Genomic DNA, 23111 nt, shown 5'->3' with positions numbered 1-23111 from the left:
GGATGAGACATTGTCCAACATTACACTACTGGCTAATAAGTGACGTATTCAGTATTCAATCCCAATCTGTCAATATTAGCCGATTAGCAAACATTGCTGAACTGTTTTTTAAAACTGGGCTATACTAACACATCTCTAGTTCAGGCTATGTTAATATATCTCTGGAACTTCCACTGCATCAGTTCAGTGTTGGTGTTTTTGTTTTTGTTTGTCTGTTTACAGTTCCCTGAACTCTTGTTTGAAGAAGAAACAGAGCAGTGTGCTGACTTATGCCTCCGGCTTCTCCGACACTGTAGCAGCAGCATTAGTACAATACGGTCACATGCCAGTGCCTCACTGTACCTACTTATGAGACAGAACTTTGAAATTGGTAATGTAAGTATTTATCTCTGGATTCATAATGAAATATAACTCCTGCAGTGTCTGGTAAATGTGTTTTGTGGGGGAGCATGGAATTTTTTTTTTTTTTTTTTTTTTTTTTGAGACTAATCTTAGACTGTGTTGATATTTCTCATTGGGTGTATATCTTAAAAATCTGAATCTCCAATTTTGCTTCCTGCACTAAAGATAAAATATAGTAGTAAAAATTAGAATATAAATGTATCTTGAGCTTTTGGAAAATTTAATTATTATCATTAAGTAAAAAGAAAATACAGATAAAGAAAATTAAAATCAAAATCAAATCAATTTGATTTGATATTTTATGACTATATACCAGTCTGAAGAATTCCATGTTTTTGGGGGCGCCTGGGTGGCGCAGTCGGTTAAGCGTCCGACTTCAGCCAGGTCACGATCTCGCGGTCCGTGAGTTCGAGCCCCGCGTCGGGCTCTGGGCTGATGGCTCAGAGCCTGGAGCCTGTTTCTGATTCTGTGTTTCCCTCTCTCTCTGCCCCTCCCCCGTTCATGCTCTGTCTCTCTCTGTCCCAAAAATAAATAAACGTTGAAAAAAAAAAAATTAAAAAAAAAAAAAAAGAATTCCATGTTTTTGTTAAAGTATTTTTTGGGGGGGCCGCCTGGGTGGCGCAGTCGGTTAAGCGTCCGACTTCAGCCAGGTCACAATCTAGCGGTCCGTGAGTTCGAGCCCCGCGTCAGGCTCTGGGCTGATGGCTCGGAGCCTGGAGCCTGTTTCTGATTCTGTGTCTCCCTCTCTCTCTCTGCCCCTCCCCCGTTCATGCTCTGTCTCTCTCTGTCCCAAAAATAAATAAAAACGTTGAAAAAAAAAATTTAAAAAAATAAAAATTTTTATAAAAGTATTTTTTTTGATTATATATTCATGTGTTGTATTTTTTTGCAATTTTGAGTCAAACGTTTACATCATTTTTTTTTTACTTATGTGCGTATTTAAGGCCCAGGATTGTCCTTGGAGCACTTTTTATTGGTATCTCATTGATTCTGATATACAGTTTTCCATATTCTTGTTTTGCAGGTATTTTGTAATTTCAGTTTGTACTTTAAAAAAAATTTTTTTTCCTCTTTATTTTTGAGAGAGAGAGAGAGAGAGAGAGAGGGAACGAGTGCACAAGTGGGGGAGGAACAGAGAGAGAGGGAGACACAGAATCTGAAGCAGGCTCCAGGCTCTGAGCTGTCAGCAGAGCCCCACGCAGGGCTCAAACCCACAAACCGCGAGTTCATGACCTGAGCTGAAGTCAGATGCTTAACTGACTGAGCCACCCAGGCCCCAGTTTGTACTTTTAACTGGAAGAGTTGACAGTCCTTTTTGTTACAAAGTTTGGATATTAATTATCAGTTTTATTGCAGTGTGATTATACAACGTAGATACTATGTCTCATTTTTTGTACTGTGGACATGAAATAAATGTTAAGCATTTAAAAAGAAAGGTGTTCTTTATTTCAGAGTATTGAGTTAAATATACCATATTAGTTATATTATTCTATTTTTCTATACCCTTTTTTGGTTTTGGTCCACTTGGACTGAAGGAGATGATTTATAGCCTACACATAGTTTATTTCTCTTTTATTATCTCTATTATCTATTTAGTAAACTGATACTCATAACTGTTATATCTTTTGTTACTTTTTTTGTTTTTTTTTTTGCTTTAATCCTCTTATTGGGCTAACTATTGTCCTTTAGTTGTTTACTCAAGATAGTTCTTGGGAATAGTATTTCTCACATTCTTGATTGTTTAGTGTTTTCTATATTTAAAGGACAGCAAAGATGGTTATGAAATTTTTTGCCTAAGACTGAATTTAAAAAAAGGGTGGTGGTGGGAAAGATCAGTAAAATGTACCAGATAAAGAACACTTAATAGAAAAAAAAGAAAAATATATATACTTGAATATCATCATCTTCTGGCTTTACATATTGTTGTAGAGATATCTGAAGATGACCTGATACTTTCTTCCCTTTTAAATAACTTTTCCCCTCCCAGCTGCTCTAGGGATTCTTTCTTTAGATTTAAAATTAAATACCTTTTTTAGAATGGGTCTTGGTATTGACCAATGTTTGTTAATTTTCTCAGCCACATGATGTCTGCTTTCAATTTATTTCAGAATGTTTTCTTGAATGTAAAATAGAATATTTTCTTCCAGGGTTTAGGGTTTTTCCCAAACAGACATACATATGTTGGATCTGTTTTGCTTTACTTTTTGTCTATCATTTTTCTTTTTCTTTTTTAACACTTCTAAAATTTCCAATTATTGTGGTTCCTTTTCTCAGAATTTCTGTCCTGTAATCCCTTATGTGCTCTCCATGACATCCTTTCTTTCTTTTACCAAATGTCTTTTATCTTTTTTTTTTCAAGTATTGTGAGCTCACATGTAACCTCCTATTTTATGTCCTCTATTTCTGGTTTTTGGTTTTGCCTTGAGTTTCTTATTTATTCTGCCTTTTATTTATTTCTGCTTTCCTTCCTAAAGTTCATATGTTTTTTATTTGAGAGAGAGAGAGTAAATGAGCACACATGCATGCGAGCAGGCAAGAGGGGCAGGTGGAGAAAGAATCTTAAGAAGGCATGGAGCTGATACCTTGACGCTGGGATCATGACCTGAGCCAAAACCAAGAGAGACTTGGATGCTCAACCAACTTAGCCAAGCATGCAACCCCATACTTTTTTTTTTTTTAAGTTTATTTATTTATTTTGAGAGAGAGAGAGAGAGAGAGAGAGAGAGAGAGCATGCACATGAGGGGAGGAGGGGTCAGAGAGAGGGAGGGGGGAAGAGAGAGACTCCCAAGCAGGCTCTGCACTGGTAGAGATGCGGAGCTCGAACACGAACCATGAGATCATGACCTGAGCCAGAGTCAAGAGTCAGACACTTAACCGACTGAGCCACCCAGGAGCCCCTAATTCAATTCTGAGACATGGCTTCGTTTTTTTACTCTGTAGCATATTATTCTTAGCAAAACTCTGTTTTATGTCTTGTTTTAAGGTTTTAAAATAAGATTTTAATATGTATATTTTATTTCTAAAATTTTTGTATAACTATTTGGAATGGTATTTTTTTTTTTTTTTACTTTTTCATTTAGCAAGTAAAAAAAGTATAAACTTTTTTCTTTTAAGCTTTTCTGTATTAAATGCTGACCTGACAATTTCTCTGTTACAGAACTTTGCTAGGGTTAAAATGCAGGTAACCATGTCACTGTCTTCCTTGGTGGGCACATCTCAAAATTTTAATGAGGAATTCTTAAGACGTTCTCTAAAGACTATATTGACTTATGCTGAAGAAGATCTGGAATTGAGGGAAACAACATTTCCTGATCAGGTCAGAAACACTGCTTTCTAAATAATTAACTGAAATAGAATTATAAATAGACAGTTTCTAAATTGTTAAATCAAATTTTGTTTTTTAAAACCTATATTTTTCTTTCAAGCCACGTATCCTAGGCTATAAATAGTGCTGAATCTTTTTGTTTCAATAAGCCATGCTTCCTTCTTGGAAAGGTTGATATCTTTGGTATGTAAGTCTGTGCATTCATAACAAATACAACAAATAGTAGACACCGTATAAATAAATAGGAAACTTTATGATGAAATATTATTCCTACTTATTGATGAAACAGTAATTTGCCTTAAAAAGTAAAGTTTTTACAAACTACGTTTTGGTAGAATCAGAAACATAGGAGAGAATATCCTTTTGTGTTTTCCTCTTGAATCCTGTATATCCCTACATTTATTTCTAGTTCTAGTTCTACTTGTTTCCAGATGAGAAAACTGAAAGAAAAAAAACCCCAAAAAACGAAACCCAGCCAGCTCAGGAATTAGTATAAAGTTTACTACCCTTTACTCACCATACCCCAGCATGCCCGCATTCTTTAGAACTCTATCAGTATCATATTATTTGTTTTGCAATCTTCAGATATTTATCTAAAATATCTTCCAAACTAATGTGGTGACTGTGAATAAATGATAATTAAAGAATGTTTTTTATAAAATTCTCTGCTTCAGGTTCAAGATTTGGTTTTCAATCTCCATATGATTCTTTCTGATACTGTTAAAATGAAGGAACACCAGGAAGATCCTGAAATGTTGATTGATCTAATGTACAGGTATCATTTGTTTGATTCATTTATACCTCGTATAATGGGTTTAAATTGGTAAAAGTTAAAAAAAGAAATACCCTACAATCCAGAAATTGCACTAATAGGTATTTACCCAAAGGATACAAAAATACTAATTTGAAGGGCTACGTGCACCCCAATGTTTATAGCAGCATTATCAACGATAGCCAAATTGTGGAAATAGCCCAAATGTCCATTGACTGATGAATGAATAAAGATGTGGCATATATACACAATGGGATATTACTCAGCCATAAAAAGAACCACAAAAAGACTCTTAACTATAGGGAATAAACTGATAGTTACTGGAGGAAGGATGGGCAGGGGGATGGGTTAAATGGGTGATGGGCATTAAGAGGGGTATTGGTTGTGATGAGCACTGGGTGTTGTATGTAAGTGATGAATCACTAAATTCTTTACCTGAAACTAATATTACACTGTATGGTAACTAACTGGGATTTAAATAAAAAATAAATTGGCAAAACATACAGAAAACATTGGATAAAAAATTAAACATACCAGAATTACTTAAGTCATTTTCTAATGGTGGATCAGATCCCCTGTGTCACTTCTCTGGGAACTATGAATAATTGTTTAGTATATTTATTGATTATCAAAAATGAGGATTTTAAAAAATAATTGATACATATTTAGCACCTTGGGATCATGTGCCCTAGATTTCATGCAGACACCCAAGACCCATATTTTAAATGTAAAAATCAGCCCTTTAGGAAGAAAATACAGTGTATTAATGTTCTAACATTAATTTTCCTGATTTTAAATATGGTTGTGCCTATAACATGATACTTGCAGGAGCACATTTTGAGAAATTTGTAATTCCTGTTTATATCTTGAAAGATGCAAGTAAAACTTTGCCATACGACCCTCTCTTTTTACAGTTTTGGAGTCTTTTAAGACACAAATAAAACAAACATTTTACTTAAAATAAATATGATGCAATGATACTATCTTACAGATCTTTTTTTCTTGACGATGAAATTTCTTTATATTCCCCTAACGAACACGTAAATTCCCATAGCTTTCCCTTACTGATACCATGTCATTTTTTAGTCCCCCTACAAAAAAACATCTATTAACCATTGCATGGGCCTACAGTTACTTCTTTAAACATACTTAAAGACACTTTCATACCATTTGAAAACTTGTCTTAATAGGTTGTGTTCAATAACGGAAACCTCTCTACGTAAACACTAAACAAGCAGTCTAAACTCTCTTCCAGCTTGGGAAACAAATGCTAACTGAAAAGAATTTGTGTTCCAATTAGAATTGCCAAGGGCTACCAGACCTCTCCAGATCTGCGATTGACCTGGTTGCAGAACATGGCTGGCAAACACTCAGAACGCAGCAATCATGCTGAAGCTGCCCAGTGCCTTGTCCACTCCGCAGCCCTTGTTGCTGAGTATTTGAGCATGCTGGAGGACCGCAAATACCTTCCTGTGGGATGTGTAACATTTCAGGTAGGAATCTGCCAGGTTTACATTAAATTGAGGTATGTCCTTCATAGTTTTAACTTTTCTCATTGCTGTTAAGATTCACTCAGCTTATAAGGACAGCATAAAGACTGAAGGTGATGTTTCACAAGATAAATTAACAGTTCTCTGTCACTGTCATGAATACATTTTTAAAGAGTACTCCGTGTTAGTTTTCTTTCCTCATTTTTTTTTTACCTCTAAATATCAGTGCTAAGTAGATTTATTCTCTTTGCCTATACTGCTAGGGGCTTCATAGCATCTATGAAATATACCCAAAATGCTGAGAATCAGAATACAGTAGAAACTCTCAATTGGCTTTTACTTAAGACATCAGATAACCCAACATTCTCCAATACCTGTATAAAATGTGCAGATACCATGGCCCAGAGATGATAGTTTGCTCCCTACTAGGGTTACATACCTCTGACCTACTAGTTGAAATCTTTGCTTACCAGAAGTCAGTTATGCTTTCTTTGCTTTTTTCAAAACCCGTTAATGCCAGATCTGGGAAATTACAAAATTTAATTACATGTTATGTCCTCTGGTGAAATCTGAATGAAGAAAGAAAGTCAGTCATTGTTTCTCTGAAAACTAAGTTAAATGTTTTGCAAAGACTTGATAAAAGTGAGTCTCCACAACAGTCGCTATTGAATTAATTTTGGACCAACTACAAAAGATTGGGGAGAAATCTCCTAGAAATCTAGGATAATTTGATAACCTTTTAAGTTTCAAGTTTTTACTCTGAAGAAACCAGAACTGGAAATCTATTTTTTTTTTTTTTTTAGAGAGAGAGGGAGAGTATGAGCTGGCGAGAGGGGCAGAGGGAAAGAGAGGGGGAGAGAAAGAGAGAATCTTAAACAGGTTCTACACTCAGCATGGCGCCCAGAGAGCAGGGCTTGATCCCACAACCTTGAGATCAGGACTTGAACCACAATCAAGAGTCATATGTTCAACGGACCAAGACACTCAGGCACCCCCAGAACTGGAAATATTATTTTTTTTTTATTTATTTAAAAAAAAAATTTTTTTTTCAACGTTTATTTATTTTTGGGACAGAGAGAGACAGAGCATGAACGGGGGAGAGGCAGAGAGAGAGGGAGACACAGAATCGGAAACAGGCTCCAGGCTCTGAGCCATCAGCCTAGAGTCCGACGCGGGGCTCGAACTCACGGACCGCGAGATCGTGACCTGGCTGAAGTCAGACGCTTAACCGACTGCGCCACCCAGGCGCCCCATAGAACTGGAAATATTAAATGAAGATTGCGTTATTGCTGTCTAGTCAAGAGAGATTACATGAAAATCTGATCTGGAGACCCATACACAAAGAAAAGGCCTGAGATCAACTTCAAAAAAATGTCAGATGAGTCTATCTGCTGTAAATGTTTAGGTTAAAATATTTAAGGTAGTATGTATTATTTCTTTTTTGGAAATAATGGCTGATCCCAGTCTCATTGGGTAAGAGTTTTACCTGAGTTTTTTCATTAACTCAATGTTTGTTAAGCAAGCCAAAACACCATTTCATACTTGAATTTTCCTCTTGGGGAGTTTTGACAAGATCATTGAAGTTAAAAATAAAGACCGTTTAAGTCTCTCGAGATGTCCTGTATCATATTGCTATTTTCCTTAGCCCATGATTTTTCATATTTTTCATTGTCACAGTTTTTATTAATGGAAAAGTTACCTGACAGTAATGGTACCATTTGATTGTCATCTCCAAAATAGAGAAAGATTCTGGAAATTTGTCTTTTATCTTTGCATTGACTACCCACCCCCTTTTTAAACCGAAGCTGCTATTTATATTTCATTTTCAGTTACTTCTTCACACACATCTTTCATGCTAAGAAATTCCATATCTAAAGCCATTTCAACTTTTTCCCCCAGAATATTTCCTCTAATGTTTTAGAAGAATCTGCAGTCTCAGATGACGTGGTATCTCCAGATGAAGAAGGTATCTGCTCTGGAAAGTACTTTACTGAGACAGGACTCGTGGGATTACTGGAACAAGCAGCTGCTTCTTTCTCTATGGTAGATGACTCCTGTTCATTCTCTTTCCCCAGATACATACCTCTGGATTATTAATGACATGTGTATTCTCTCTGCCTGTGACCTGCTCTTCCTGTATGCTAGTTTTCTCCAAGTACCTTAAGAACTGAGAACAGATCTTATCTATAGATTCATCATTGCTTACTCCTTTTTATCTTAATTGTCATATTCTCCAGTATTTTTTGTTTGCTTATTTATGAACCATCACTTAATCTACAACAGATTTTTTTGGAGTTTATAAATCGTTTAGCACCAGACATTTTCTAATACCTTAAAATTAAAAAACAGAACAAAACAGAAAACCTCTGCATGACTTAAGTTCCTGTTCAAGTAGACTAACACGGCTGTAGCTATAGAGCTGGTCTGTTGAATGAAAGGAAGAATCTTCTTTTTAGTATGTCAGATGTTGCCCTGGTGCTCAGGAAAATTATAGCCACTCATCTCATGGGTTGCATAGGGACCCCTATTAGGTAGATGTTAGAGTCCTGGAGCTTACGTATCAGGAACTTTATGAACTATCTCCTAGTTCCCTTGCCTGACCTAATGTCCCATGCTATGTAACCCCAGTCCTTGTCCCTCCCTATCTTTATGTGAAGAATTGAAGCAGTTTTGTTAATCAAATCATTTTTTAACGTTTATTTATTATTGAGAGACAGAGAGCATGAGCATGGAGGGGCAGAGAGAGGGGGAAACACAGAATCTGAAGGAGTCTCCAGGCTCTGAGCTGTTAGCACAGAGCCTGATGTGGGGCTAGACTCACAAACCACAGATTGTGACCTGAGCTGAACTCAGACGCTTAACCGACTGAGCCACCCAGGCACCCATTAGATGGGATGATTATTAAAGAAGGGAAAGATAGTTAGCCAAATCCCTGCTTGCTTTCTTTCATTAAAAAAAAAAATTTTTTTAACATTTATTTGAGAGAAGAGAGAGAGGGGGAGTGCAAACGGGAAAGGGCAGAGAGAGGGAGAGAGAGAGAGAGAGAGAGAGAGAGAGAGAGAATCCCAAGCAGGCCCTGCACTGTCAGCGCAGAGCCCAATGTGGGGCTTGACCTCACGAATTGTGAGATCATGACCTGAGCCCAAATCAAGAGTCAGATGCTTAACTGACTGAGCCACCCAGGCGCCCCAGGACTTTTCGGACATTTCTGCTGAGTATTTAGTGTCCCAGCACCACAGATAAGGAGTCTTGAAGTTCATGTTGGGGGAAGAGGGAAACTTAACGTAATATGCAATGCTGCCCTTCTTCACCATTGTACTGCTATTGGAAATTGGTTATTCTCCTGGCCTTAACCCTAGCTTGCAATGTATTGGCTAAAGGCATCGATTTAGAAGGCATACAACTAGACTTCAAATCCTGCCTCTGCTACCTTAGTAGTTAAATCACTTCAGGCACAAATTACTCAACCTATCAATGATTCATTTTTCTCATCTATTTAAATGCATCTAAGAATAGTACCTATCACGTAGGAGTGTTGTTAGGATTAAATGAGTTAATATATGTAAACTGCTTATCACAATGTCTGGTTCCAAATAAGTATTACTGTTTGCCATTATCATCCTATTCATCATTATTGATGTTTAGAATGAGTTTACATAAATATAATTATTCAGAGACTCTAAGAATGTTAGGTGATTGACCATTTTAAAATTTCCTGTCTGAAAAATAAAATAAAATTTCCTGTGTGAGGCCCTCAACTGTTCTGATTGCTCCCCTGGATCCCTGCTCCTTGAGTTTCATTTTATGTGATCTGAACTAGCAGGGAAAAAATTTTTTTTGCTATTAATGGAATATTTTAATAAATACACACTCTGTGTTTGTGTGTATGTGTGTAATGTTAATAATTCACAGTAGTGCAGTGGCCTGTATTACAGAAGTTCTTTTGTAATAGCATATAATTATGAAATTCACTGTTTTTCAGTGAATCTGTTTAATCTTAATTATAATAATTACTGGGGCATTTTAGTTACACTGTATTTATTTCACTATTATAGTTATATGATTGCATAAATTCCTGTGAACTTTTACTGGAAAATATCAGAACCGTATGTTTATTTCCTTGGGAAAATATGTTTGCTAATTTGTGTGGTAATACGAATTCAGTGGCTCTTGGAAAACATCTCTTTCTTCCTTCACTACAGCCACCAATTCATTATTAAGGACAAGAAAACAGAATAGCAGTATAAACACATTTTGTCCATCACTTTGATTATAGGCAGAGCAACCCTTGGCCAGCCACTGGCTAACTGCCCCCTAGTGGAATAAAATCTGGTAGCTTAGAACCTTCTTACATTTTGTGAAAGATAACTGATATTTTCCCATCGGATATTTCCAGTAAGATTTCCTGTGCCAATTTAATATTTTAGAAATGTAAATAATTTTAGTTTGCCAGGAGGCCACAAGTTATCTGATATCTGTGACCAGTGTAATAATTAATAATTAGATTTCTTTCATTCCACTGCTCAGAATTCTGCAAAAGTTTATATGCCTGTGTAAGTACCGACACATACACACTAGTGAAGTAATTACTGGGTAGATAGCAAAATACTCAGTTTAACTTAAACAGAAATTTAAACTTAACATATGTTAAATACACACACACACACACACACACACACACACACACACCATCCATCCATCCATCCATCCATCTATCCATCCATCTGGAGGAATCAATACGTTGTACAAAATTCTTTTATTAAGAGTTAATAAAATTAAACATTAGTAGTGTTAATTTTTATGTCCTATTGGGAAAGTGTCATTGGTATTGCCTTAGTAGAAATATTGTGAATTCATAAATTGTAATTATTTACTTTCATATCAATGTAACAGAAAACATATAACATTATTTTTATAGGCTGGCATGTATGAAGCAGTAAACGAGGTTTACAAAGTACTTATTCCTATTCATGAAGCTAATCGGGATGCAAAGAAACTATCCACAATTCATGGTAAACTTCAAGAAGCATTCAGCAAAATTGTGCATCAGGTAATGACTGCAATTTCTAGCTTCAGTGTAAATGGAGAAAACTGTCTGAAAGCATTAGTGTTGCTTTGTACTGATGTCAAACTAGATCCAATGAAATGACCATTTTAATCAGATTATAAATGAACAATGTCAAAATGATGGTTCATGGCCAGAGCAGACTCATTAACAAAAAATGAATTTACTTAGAGTAGATAATGATCATCCTAAATTTTCTACACAGTTTTTTTCTTCACTTTTAAAAACTAATTAGTAGTTAGCAAATTTTTTTTAAATCATGAGTTCTTTTTGTTTCACAGTATGGGTTAAAATTATAAATCTGATTTTTACATGGATTTATTTTGCTGCCAAAAATTTTTATATGTAAGGTAGTTTTTTTATTAAATGATATTAAAGTCTAATAAACTAATATTGTTAATGTTTTCAACTCAACGGTAACTGTTTTTCCTAGATGTTCCATTCAATCATCCTTTAATATATTTCTAACATGAAAATAGTATTTAGTGAAAATAATGAATAAAACGGTTATCTTATGTTTATTCGATTATAATAGTATGATTTTAGTACTTGTTTATAGTTCATGGAATCCACATATTATCACCAAAATTAAAATTAGCATAAGCTTGGTTTAAAAAATGAAGTCAACTATTAGCAATTGATTAACAAAAACTGAAATCTGGGCTCTGTTAAAATACTCTGAAATATCTTATTGAGCCTCCTCCTTCCCCATTTTTCCATTCCCTTCTCTGGGCTACCTGTGCTGTTATCTGCTACTACCATCATCTAAGAAGGAAGTAGAGTATTGATTATCTACTTTTGTATTCATTACTAGTCCTGCTGTACCCTCTGTCAGCTTGACCTCTTTCTTGCCATGAACTAAGCTATTCTAGATGAATTGATAGAATCTGAAAAACGTTAATCGTCTTAAAACAGGGCTGCTACACTGTTAAGCCACTATTTTATTATCACTACTAAAACATTGAAGTTGCAGGAGATTTATTAGGATTCATAATGGTAACAGGTGGGTCTTTTTATAATCAGTTGTACATATACTGTCAAAGGAGCCTCATCCCAGCTTCTAGAGCTGTAAAGTGCAAATTACACGGCAGGTCTGGAACACCTGGAGCTGGTAGTTTGCAAGAAATTTTCATATATTTGTATCATAAGCATCTGAGCAAAATTGTGATTTCTGTTCCAGTTTACCCTGGGTAGTTCAGCAAAGCGCAACTCCCTGTAGTTAGAGATCTAATTCAGACACATTCATGAAACAAGCAGCTGTCTCTTTTTCACCAAAATGTGTACTTTCCCTTATTAGAGTTTTTAAAAGATGAAATTTTAACTACTAAGTTTTGAACAAGGAGTTTATAAAATTATCACAGATCTCAAGTGAAAGAATATGGTGTTTAAAATATCCTGCTGTCTTCTATTCGCGGAGAAGAATTTACGATATATGGTACCTTACACTGCTGAAGTTCCTTTTGGCCTTTTTTTGTTCTTTTGAAACAGTTTTTTTTATGACTTGCCCTTTTTTACTTTTTATTATACAGAGTACTGGCTGGGAGGTAGGTAATGTTTTAGTTAGTTAAAGACACTAATAGATTGATTTGATCAGATTTCTTATGCCAATGCTTTGCCCACATGTGCTAGCTGTGGGCATTCTGTTGCTATCTGCTATCAACTGAATTCATTAACCAAAGAAATTTTGTTAAAATCCTGTTAAGTTATTTTAAGCAATTTATTAAGAGGTTGCAGGCAGTGCATGGAAATTCCTATGTTACACTAATGAGATTCTTTGGTAAATGAGCCACTTTGTCATCACTTTAGTTTGTTTTTATCCTTTGAAGCATTTTCTTTCATCAACATTTACACACAGATTTCTTTTTTTAACCATACTGTTTCACCTCATTTTACAGAGGTCGATTTATGTGTTATTGCTCAGAGGTGTAACTAAAAAATACCATATTTCATCTGATCAAAGACGCCATCAATTGTAAGACATACCATTATTTTATATGCCTTTAAGAAAGAAGAAAAAAAAACATATTAAAGCACAACAGCCATCAGTGGAAAGATGAATGCTAACTACAGAGATATTAAAATGTGGGCTCCAAAAAACGTGCGTCTTAGAATTGATGAAATAATGTGTTGATTTGATCTGGAGTCACTTCACCTTGAGTAGAAGCAATACTGAGGAAGGAAATTCACTTTGTCATTTAAATTTTGTTGGCAGAAGGGATAAAGAGACTGAGAGAACATGAAATTTACTTTGACCTCCTGTACTGACAGTTTGATAATTCGTGTTTAATGAAGACTACATATGCTTCCTTTTATGTAGTAGGTAGGCTTGTGAAAAGTTCTATGTGACTCAGATTTTATCTGAAAAAAAGCCAGGAAGAATTGATTGCTGTTGTTTTAAATCTTTCTGGGAAGGAAAGAATTCTATAAACTGTGCCCTACTTTATGTTGACGAGGTAAAGCAAGGTATTAATCAGGTTTATTTTAAGCTAGGTATATTTGGACAGTTGTCTGCTTTGCCTCTCACTTTGAGGTCAGATTTATGTTGGTTCAATAGCGTAGGCTTTCTCTGGTTTTGTACTATAGTCCTTATTTGGGGACCCAAATAGAAAACCTTGGGAGTAAACGTTACTGCTATGTTTCTTTCATTTCTGAATTAGTCCCCACCTTTTGCTTTTCTTCAGATGAAGCCAGTACTTTTACATCTACCTTAATTCTTCAGATTAAATGCATATGATCTTATTAATGTCTAATATATAATTCCTCATTTTTTGTGGCTCAGTGAAGAGATCTAGAAAGAGACTTGCCATGGTTAATCTGTGAGTGGTACAGTTCCTTAGGGATTTCCTAACATGAAATGAAATTAGCTGAAAAGTAGGCATGAGAAAAGACACATTGAAACCTCTGAGCAGTTTATTACTAGTCTGCTTGATGCTAAATCGACCCCTGAAAGGTATAATTTTCACTGGTTATGACATTAATACCATTCTGTCATCATGTTGATTGCATGGTAAAAGTCACACAGACTTTTTTTTGTTTATATTCTTGTCACTGCCTTTCACTGGACTTTTAGCTTTGTAGCTTCTAAAATTGTTGCACGTTTGTTTTTTGCTTTTTCCCTTGTAAAACTTAAATGGATGCTTGCATTTTAAAAATGTGTTTGCTACCATTTGCTGCTTATTTGTTTTGAAATTTCCCTAATTAAAATGCTTTCTGTTTTCTCTTCTCTCTTGCCCCTGGTTGCTGACCCTACTCCCTACTTTTACTATTGTCTATTGTGGTAAGTTCCTATCTTGTGAATATTTTTCTTTTTGACTCTGGGAAAACTTCAGTGATTTCATTTTTTTCTGAAAGCTATGTTTCCTAGCTAATATCCTAGTATTCTCAAAGAACTCTAACTGGTTTAATATCCAGTAAGGATGACTTATACATTGTAGAAAGGCTCTTTGAATTGGTAACTCACTACCTGACTTATAGCCCACTACCTGGGCTTATATATTAGTGTGTTTCATTTCTCATTATGCTGTTTGATTTGGTACAAATTATTTGAGTTGGCAAAGCTTTTGAGGGATGTATGTGTGTGTGTGTGTGTGTGTGTGCGCGCGTGCGCGCGCGTGCGTGTGTGTGTCTGTGTGTAAAAGATAACTCTAAAACTTGACACTTAGCAGTTTGGTAAAATGTTTAATCATGCAAAATAACAAATCATGAACTCTTCATAAATCATGGTGGCTGTTTTCTGCTCTGGCAGTTTCAGTACCTTAATGGCTATGTAGTATTCACTTTTTCCCAAGCCCATTTATTTTTCTTAAAATAATAGGAAATAAAATGTTTTTTAATCATTTCTTTCTTATGACTACATTTTAAAATATTTTTAGAAAAAGAAATACTGAATTTCTATATGGAAATTCTTATACTGATTTCATATTTTGTGTGTGTGTTTCATTTCTAAAAGATATATTTATCCATATGTGCAACAGTGATCAATTTCAGAAGTAGATTAATGCAAGTTTGAATTTTTCAGAATAACCAATCCCCAAACATTGGTTATAGTCATATGACACTTTTCTCAATTTTTTTCTTTTTAATTTTTTAATGTTTATTTATTTTTGAGAGAGACACAGAGCATGAGCGGGAGAAGGGCAGAGAGAGAGGCAGACACAGAACCTGAAGCAGGCTTCAGGCTCTGAGCTGTCAAAACAGCCCAACATGGGGCTCGAATGAACCCATGAACCATTAGATCATGACCTAAGCTGAGGTCGGACACTTAACCTACTGAGCCACCCAGGGACCCCTCAATTTTTTTTCTTAAAAGATAACATTTTTCTTTAAAGGGAATATCACCACCCTAGTAGGTATATCTTATATTCTCCAGAAAGGCTAGAGAAGGTGGGCTTATTAGCTTTGTGAAGCCAAACTCTTCCTGCTGGACCACTAAAGAAAAGTGGGGCACCCTAACTTTTGAGATTGAAGCACGGAAAAGGGCTATGTCTTACCTCTTGTCATTTGGCTGGATAGACATGAATATGAGGCAGTGTTTGGTTTTTATATGCTCAGAAATATTGGCTATAGTTCTGGTGCAGTGGTTTCTGTTGAATTTTTATATGCTTTATGCCATGCTAAAGCTAAGTGAGATAAATTAACTTATCTAAGCAAGTAAAGGTAGAGCAGAATTGGAAACTGCAATATAATGGAGGTGGGGGTAGTCTCTGAAAGAAGGGAATGAAGAAAATTCCAAGAGCATAGTCTTTACCTCTGGAATGTTAAGTCAGATATTAAGAAAGTTAAGGAAAACATAATAGGTAGGAAGAATCTTATCTTCAGGAGGAGATGCCTTTTGGGTAGTTAGTGACTCCCTGATAATTGGTACAGACCCATGACTGAGCACCTGACAGTGCTGTACTGCTGATTGTGTTCTGCCCTTATGCTACTTTTCAGGAGAAAAAGAAAGATATGGACAGCAAATATGTACTGTGTAGGTGATATTAGATGTGATTTCTTTTTCCTGGACTGGCCATGTAATGGTAAAAACTGAACTTCTGATAAGAAATGTAGTAGGATATTTCTTAGAATATGTTCAGTAGGTGAATCACCAACCTGGTTATCATATTAGAGTATGGAAGGAAGGAAATGCAAGCATACAAAAACAACTATGGTAGAGGACAGTGTTGTAACATAGAGAAAGACAAACCATAGGATGGGAGGTATCCAGTAATTCTCAAAAGGCTTACTCAAGGAAATTGTCAAAAATTACCAAGGAAAACATAAGAGAAGTGGAAGATGGCTTAGAGATCATACTGATGTCCTAGTGTTTGTGTATCAGTATATAGGGCATAGGGATTTTTATAGCTTTTTTTTTTTTAAGTTTTTATTTATTTTTGAGAGAGGGAGGTAAGTGCAAGCAGAGGAGGGGTGGAGAGAGAGGAGACACAGAATCTAAAGCAGGCTCCAGGCTCTGAGCTATCAGCACAGAGCCCAACATGGGGCTTGGACCCGCGAATGGTGAGATCATGACCTGAGCCAAAGTCAGACGCCCAGTCAACTGAGCCACCCAGGCGCCCCTGGGATTTTTATATCTTAATTAAGAACTTGGACTTAAGGTGTCAAATATATTGGTCTTTAACTCCCAGCTCCAACACTGAGTAACAGTGTGACCTTGGGCAAATTACTTTTCCTCCTCTATAAAATGAGAGTGAAAAAATGATACCTATCTCATAATTGTGATAAGAATTAACAATGATGCATGTAAAGGGGATAGCCAGTGTATAGCACATAGTAAGTCATTTAAAAACATTAGAGATTATTTTTATTGTTGTTACTATAACATCATCATCATCATCACCGCTACTTATGTTAACACATTTTGGCTAATGAAGTCTAAGAGGTGTTATGTTCCCAAGCTGACATCTATGGCTAAATAAACTGATAAAAAATGTTTGTGCTCTATAAGAGAAATAGATCTGGTAGACGAGGAGGGACAGAAATTACCACTGTATGAAATAGTGGTATGCTTTTCTGGAAATCAATTACCTTGAAGAAATGTAGCAGAAAACAGTTGCATGAGGATAAAAGTTTTAGTAGTGATATTATTATAGAAGTACACAACCAACTCAATAGAATGTTCTTGCTAAATAAAGATAACAAAAGTAGAAAAGATTTGAAATCCATTTGTCATAAGACATCTCAGTCATTAGAGACATGGATAGATGAGTAGATGGATTTCCTTGTCTGGGACATGGTTTCATCCCATGAGATTGTGGAACCAATAAGTAGAACTGCCAAGGAAGAATTAAGTTGGAGTGTGGAAATGATAGGAATCTCAGAAAGAATTCATGGCTGTAAGGAAAAGTAATGCTAGAAAAAAGAGAGGCAAGGCGATAGGAAAGTGGAAAACCAGTGTCATCCTGTGGTCCAGAACGGAGGAGGAAATAAAATGAAGTGAGGTTTTTCCTGAGGAGGAAACTATATGTATAATTATGCTTTCATGAACATGTAGAGTCGATGGTTTTACACTAGGGAACTCTTTGTAAATTGAAGCTAAATTTCCTCAAACTCTTAGTCTTCCTTCTGCTGCTGTTCCCTCTCCAATGCCAGTGCACACACACTCATTCTCAGTTCCAGTAACTCCTTAGAGTTAACTCTGATCTACTCCATTCTACCTCTTGCACACTCCCCTTCAACTGCACTAGCCACCTTCCTGTTCCTCAAACATACTGGGTAGGCTTCTGCCTGGAATGCTTTTCCCCACAGGTCCACATAAATCACTCTCACACCTCCGTCACATCTTTGCTCACATGTCCCCTTTTGGTGAGACCCACCCTGACCACACTGTTTGTCTCTTCTGTTCACTGATTTCCCACAAACATCTAGAACAGTTTGCCGACATATAGTAGGCACTAAATAAATATGTGAATGGATGAGTGGTTTCCCTCACATTCTGTTTTGTGCCTTTCTACGACTTTTCTTTCTTTCTCTCTCTGCTTTCTCTCTCTTCTTTCCTTCCTTCCCACATCCACTTAGCCATTCTTTTGAGTTGTAGAACCCTGTGTGTTACCTCTTTTGAGATCTGACTCCAGCAGGATTAATCTTTCCTTTCTCAATACCACTTTTTATTACAGCACATGACCATTTTTACTGTAATTATTTTAGTATATCCTTTACTTTCTCGAGAGGCCGAGTCTTTTTATTTTTATTTTTATTTTCATATTACTGAGTATGAATAGTGTCTAACACATTATCAGCACTCAGTACTTTTTTTCCTTGATCTGAATGTCAGTATGAGAAAGTAAATAAGAAGTTTAAGCCTACTAACTAGTTACAAGCTGCATTAATAAAATTCAAGTTTATATGGAGGGAGTCAGTGAGCCCACTAATCCCTGCACTGATCAGATCACATCAGCAATATTGTGTCTATTTCTGGGATTCCACACGTTGAAAGGTGGCATTGAAAAACTGATAAAATGTAAACAGGATAGTAATTTCTATCATATAAAGATGATTGACAACTGGAAAGTTTAGCTAAGGGAAACAAGGCCTAATAGCAGTCTTCACATATTTAAAAAGCCACAATATTAAAGATTTGGAATAGTGGTTGAAGTTGGAAACCTCTGAGAGGAATAGAGCCAGAATAAGAAAACGTTAGTATTTGTGGTTTTTCTTTATTTAATTAATTAATTAATTTTTTAAATGTTTACTTATTTTTGAGAGGGAGAGGCAGCAAGCTAGGCAGGGGCAGAGAGAGAGGGAGACACAGAATCTGAAGCAGGCTCCAAGCTCTGAGCTGTCAGCACAGAGCCCAGTGTGGGGCTCGAACTCATGAACAACGAGATCATGACCTGAGCCAAAGTTGGACGCATAACCGACTGAGCCACCCAGGCGCCCCTAGTATTTGTGGTTTTTAAAAAGTAGTAATGTATATCTACACATGTGTATGACATTTTTGAAACCTAACTATCACAAATCGTTGATTTTCTCAAATGCCATTTTCACTTTCCATGCAGTGCCTTCATTCCTTATGTCAAAATTTGCTGTTATATTATTTTATTGACTTATTGATGGTTTTAATCAGAATTTAATACCTTTTTGTCTACAGAGATTTAATTTGCTATAGAGCTTAATTTTTATGCCTATTAAATTTTGTTTTAATTTTTTTTTTTAACCTTTATTTATTTTTGAGACAGAGAGAGACAGAGCATGAACGAGGGAGGGTCAGAGAGAGAGGGAGACACAGAATCTGAAACAGGCTCCAGGCTCTGAGCAGTCAGCACAGAGCCCGACGCGGGGCTCGAACCCACATACCGCGAGATTGTGACCTGAGCCGAAGTCGGCCGCTTAAATGAGCCACCCAGGCTCCCCTATGCCTATTAAATTTTGAAATAACTGAAAAAAATTTTACTTTTAAAAATTTTTATTGCGGGAGAGAGAGAGAGAGAGAGGGAGTGGGGGAGGGGGGCAGAGGGAGAGAGAGATGTGAGGCTTGATCCCACAACTCTGGGATCAGGACCTGAGCCAAAAACAAGAATCGGATGCTCAACTGACAGAGCAACCCAGGCACCACCTGAAAAGAAACTTTAAATTAAAAACCTCAAGTTTCTTTAGTGCCAAAGACATTTTTTTTCTTCAAAACTGTATTTCTGCTGGGTATAAATATGGGGACATTTTTAGTCACTGTACTTTTTTTTTTTTTGGTATTAAGGATCAGAGTTTTGCTTAATTATCTGTTTAATTTGTGAGTTATTTTACATATCCTTTTGCCTTCCAGTAAGAACTCAATATAGGAAAAATGAGTGTAAGACAGATTAGGCTTAAAGAGAATTCAGAGGTTTCTGAATACTTATGTGTGGCTCTGTATGTAGGCACTACCATAAAATCCTTCTGAAATATCGTTGTAAATAAACTGTAAAGACTGCATAGAAAGCTTCCAAATATTTTATCTTTATTGAAGGAATTTGTTTTCAAATGCACTGTGTAAGAGTTCAGATGATCTTAGTGTACTTTGTACTTGAATGTGTGGTTAATGCATGCAGTAGGTGGTTTGGGGACTTTAGAATAACCAACTCATGTCAAATTTTTCTCTTTTTATCTTTCATTCATGAATTTTCCCCTTTGTATTCCATTTTTAGTTACTCTTCCACGTATAAATATTTTTATTGGCAGAGGGATTCCCCATTGTAAATGTTTTATGTCAGGGCTTCCTGATGGTCTTGACATTTACTGTCTCCTCTGTGCCAGGTGCTATATACCCGGCTTTTAACTTTCATGATCTCATTTATTACATTTGTAAAGAGATTATATATAAAGGTAAATGCTAACTAAAAATATCAGTGTTATTTTTAAATTTAACTTTATTTAGTATGCTGTAATTTCAGAATAATTAAGACACAGTTCATGGTATCCCAAGCATCTTTTCTTACAGTAAGGAAAATAATTTATCTCAGTTGCATAGGGACTTAAAAACACAGACCAATTTGAGGTGGTCACTTGGTACAAACTGTGAAAAACCTATACCATATGTGACTTAGTCACTTGATAAAAGTCCTAATTGCATAACGTTGTTAGAAAAAATGAAAAAGAAAGATTATTTACTTTGTTTTAACTTCATTTGAGAAATAAAATATTGTAATTTTAAATTATTTTTGCAGTTTTTGAGAATTTTGTACCGTAGTAGCAATCTAAACATAATGTAAGAAACAAAAAAAACTTTGTATTAAGGTTTCTTCATTTTCCTACACCTAGGATGGTAAGCGGATGTTTGGCACCTATTTTCGTGTTGGTTTTTATGGAACCAAGTTCGGGGATTTGGATGAACAGGAATTTGTCTACAAGGAGCCTGCAATAACCAAACTTGCGGAGATCTCTCACAGATTGGAGGTGAATGCTGCAGTAGTTTATAAATGCCATCTTTAATTTGTATTTTCTATGATGAATAGACTGTCAGATCCAGATCTAATCATTTAATAAGCCAGATCATGCCAAACTACTCCTTTACAGAATAAAGATTTTTTGATAGGTACAGTAATATGCTTTCTAATCCTTCAAATCTTTTATGGCAACAATAAAATAATATTAACTGCTTCTTTTTGAGGCTCTATTTTCACATCTGTCTTAGAAGGCCCTACACCCTTCAGAATTACTGTGATTTACAGAGAAACGTGTATAGTATCATCTGCACTTTGTAGAAAAAGACATAAGCAGTTACGTAGCAACTAATAATAGAATTGGAATTAGAACCTCAAGAAATTTCTGACCCAAGTGCATTATCTCTTTGGCCTGATTCCCAGGGAGATTCCTTTAGGACTTAAAAGCCTGAAATCACACCCTGAAAACACTTCTTAGAACCCCTTAACCTTCTTTTTCACTCCTTATTCATTTTCACCAAGATGATAAATTTTCATATTAAGAGGTTTACCAATCTTCTCTGCTGTAGTTACTCTTTCCAACCTTTCTTTATTCTTTTTACTCAAAAGGCAGTCCAGGACTAGAAAGCACCGGCATCATCTAGGAGATTGTTTGAAATGTAGAATCTCAGACCCTACCCCAGACCTTCTGAACTCATTCATATGTGGAATTTAAGAAACAAAAAAGATGAAGATAGGGGAAGGGGGGGAAAAAGAGAGGTGGGGGGAGGCAAACCGTAAGAGACATTAACTGTAGAGAACAAACTGAAAGTGGATGGATGATGGTAGGGCACTTGTGGGGCGCTTGGGTGGCTCAGTAGGTTGAGCCATCCGACTTCAGGTCAGGCCATGATCTCGCAGTTTATGAGTTTGAGCCCCACATCGAGCTCTGTGCCGACAGCTCAGAACCTGCAGTCTGCTTCAGATTTTGTGTCTCCCTCTCTCTCTCTGCTCCTCCCCAACTTGTGCTCTATCTCTCTAAAGTAAATAATAAAACATTAAAAAAAAGGGGGGGGGCACTTGTGTTAAGCACCAGGTATTATATGTAAGTGATGAATCACTGAATTCTACTCCTGAAACCAATATTACCCTATATGTTAACTAATGAGAATTGAAATAAAAACTTGGAACAAAAGAAAAAAATTCATCATTTTTAACAAGATCCCTGGGTTATTTCTATTCACATAATAGTTGGAGAAGCAATGTTCTGGGGCTTGTTTTTATTCTCAGCTGATGTTAATTTCTTTACTGTTACATGCTTGTGTTCACCTTCCATAAATTGGCTTAAAGTGTGACTTTTTATTTTTTAAGAGCTAAATAAGTCTTGGGAAATGCTGACATGGTGTCTTCCAAATTTACTCAATCATAAAACTTATCTTTGAGGGAAGAGCAGGGGTTCTCCTTTGAAGATTCAGATTTAATTTTTCCTATTGAATATCTCCATCCATTGCCCATGCTGCTACTCAGTGTTAAATGGCAAAGTTACTACATTCTTGACTGGGCTGACTTTTCAAAATCTAAACCAGTATAAAACTTTCAACAGATCAATGCCTTTATTTCAAAATTCTGGAATATTAAATCATTCATAAAATGAATGCTGGTTCATTGACCCATATCTGTAAGAAGTCAGGCCACATCAAACTCAATAGTAAGATTCTATACATCAAAGATACTGAGTTTCTTTTGTTTCTGCTTTCTGTTCCCTTTTTGTTTTTCTTGAGGACCTCTTATGGAATCCAGTATTTTTATTGGAGAAAATTGTTATTTTATTTTGTGTTAAAGTGAGTGATGGGAATAAAATCAGATTAATAGGCTAAATATAATTTTTGTGAACCTAAATAATTATTTTGTAATTATTCGGATGGTTGTACAAGAACTTAGCCTCATTTTGGTCAGAAGTCTCCCTGAGAGGCTTTCTCTACTCTCTAATGTTAACTTCATGTAAAAGGTTTCTTTTTCTTTATTGTAGGGATTTTATGGAGAAAGATTTGGAGAGGATGTGGTTGAAGTAATCAAGGACTCTAATCCTGTAGACAAGTGTAAATTAGATCCTAACAAGGTATGGTTAATTAGACCAGAATGTACATACGTATATCTCTGAGACTGTGGTTTTGAGGGAGAAGGACTAAATGATGACTTAACAGTGAGAAAATGAAGGGCTTTTTT

General features: G+C 35.9%; 1 protein-coding gene across 9 annotated transcripts in view; it reads left to right on the top strand.

Moving 5' to 3' along the window:
- DOCK7 (dedicator of cytokinesis 7) overlaps nt 1-23111 on the top strand; it is a 230105-nt gene that overhangs the window by 188651 nt on the left and 18343 nt on the right. For 4 of the 9 annotated variants that reach the window (XM_043575152.1, XM_043575144.1, XM_043575150.1 and 1 more), the window contains 9 exons: nt 223-375; nt 3561-3719; nt 4403-4503; nt 5801-5993; nt 7890-8033; nt 10909-11040; nt 12585-12599; nt 20794-20919; nt 22915-23004. In XM_043575152.1, the coding sequence (XP_043431087.1) occupies nt 223-375; nt 3561-3719; nt 4403-4503; nt 5801-5993; nt 7890-8033; nt 10909-11040; nt 12585-12599; nt 20794-20919; nt 22915-23004 (1113 nt within the window). Of the gene's footprint in view, nt 1-222; nt 376-3560; nt 3720-4402; nt 4504-5800; nt 5994-7889; nt 8034-10908; nt 11041-12584; nt 12600-20784; nt 20920-22914; nt 23005-23111 lie in introns of all 9 variants that reach the window. The other 5 variants (XM_043575153.1, XM_043575151.1, XM_043575148.1 and 2 more) reach the window with 2 other exon arrangements.

This window comes from Prionailurus bengalensis, chromosome C1, assembly GCF_016509475.1.
Source record: "Prionailurus bengalensis isolate Pbe53 chromosome C1, Fcat_Pben_1.1_paternal_pri, whole genome shotgun sequence".
In the NCBI taxonomy this organism is placed as follows: domain Eukaryota; kingdom Metazoa; phylum Chordata; class Mammalia; order Carnivora; family Felidae; genus Prionailurus; species Prionailurus bengalensis.
The sequence above is the reverse complement of the archived record's forward strand: the minus strand, read 5'-3'. Positions and strand labels throughout refer to the sequence as shown.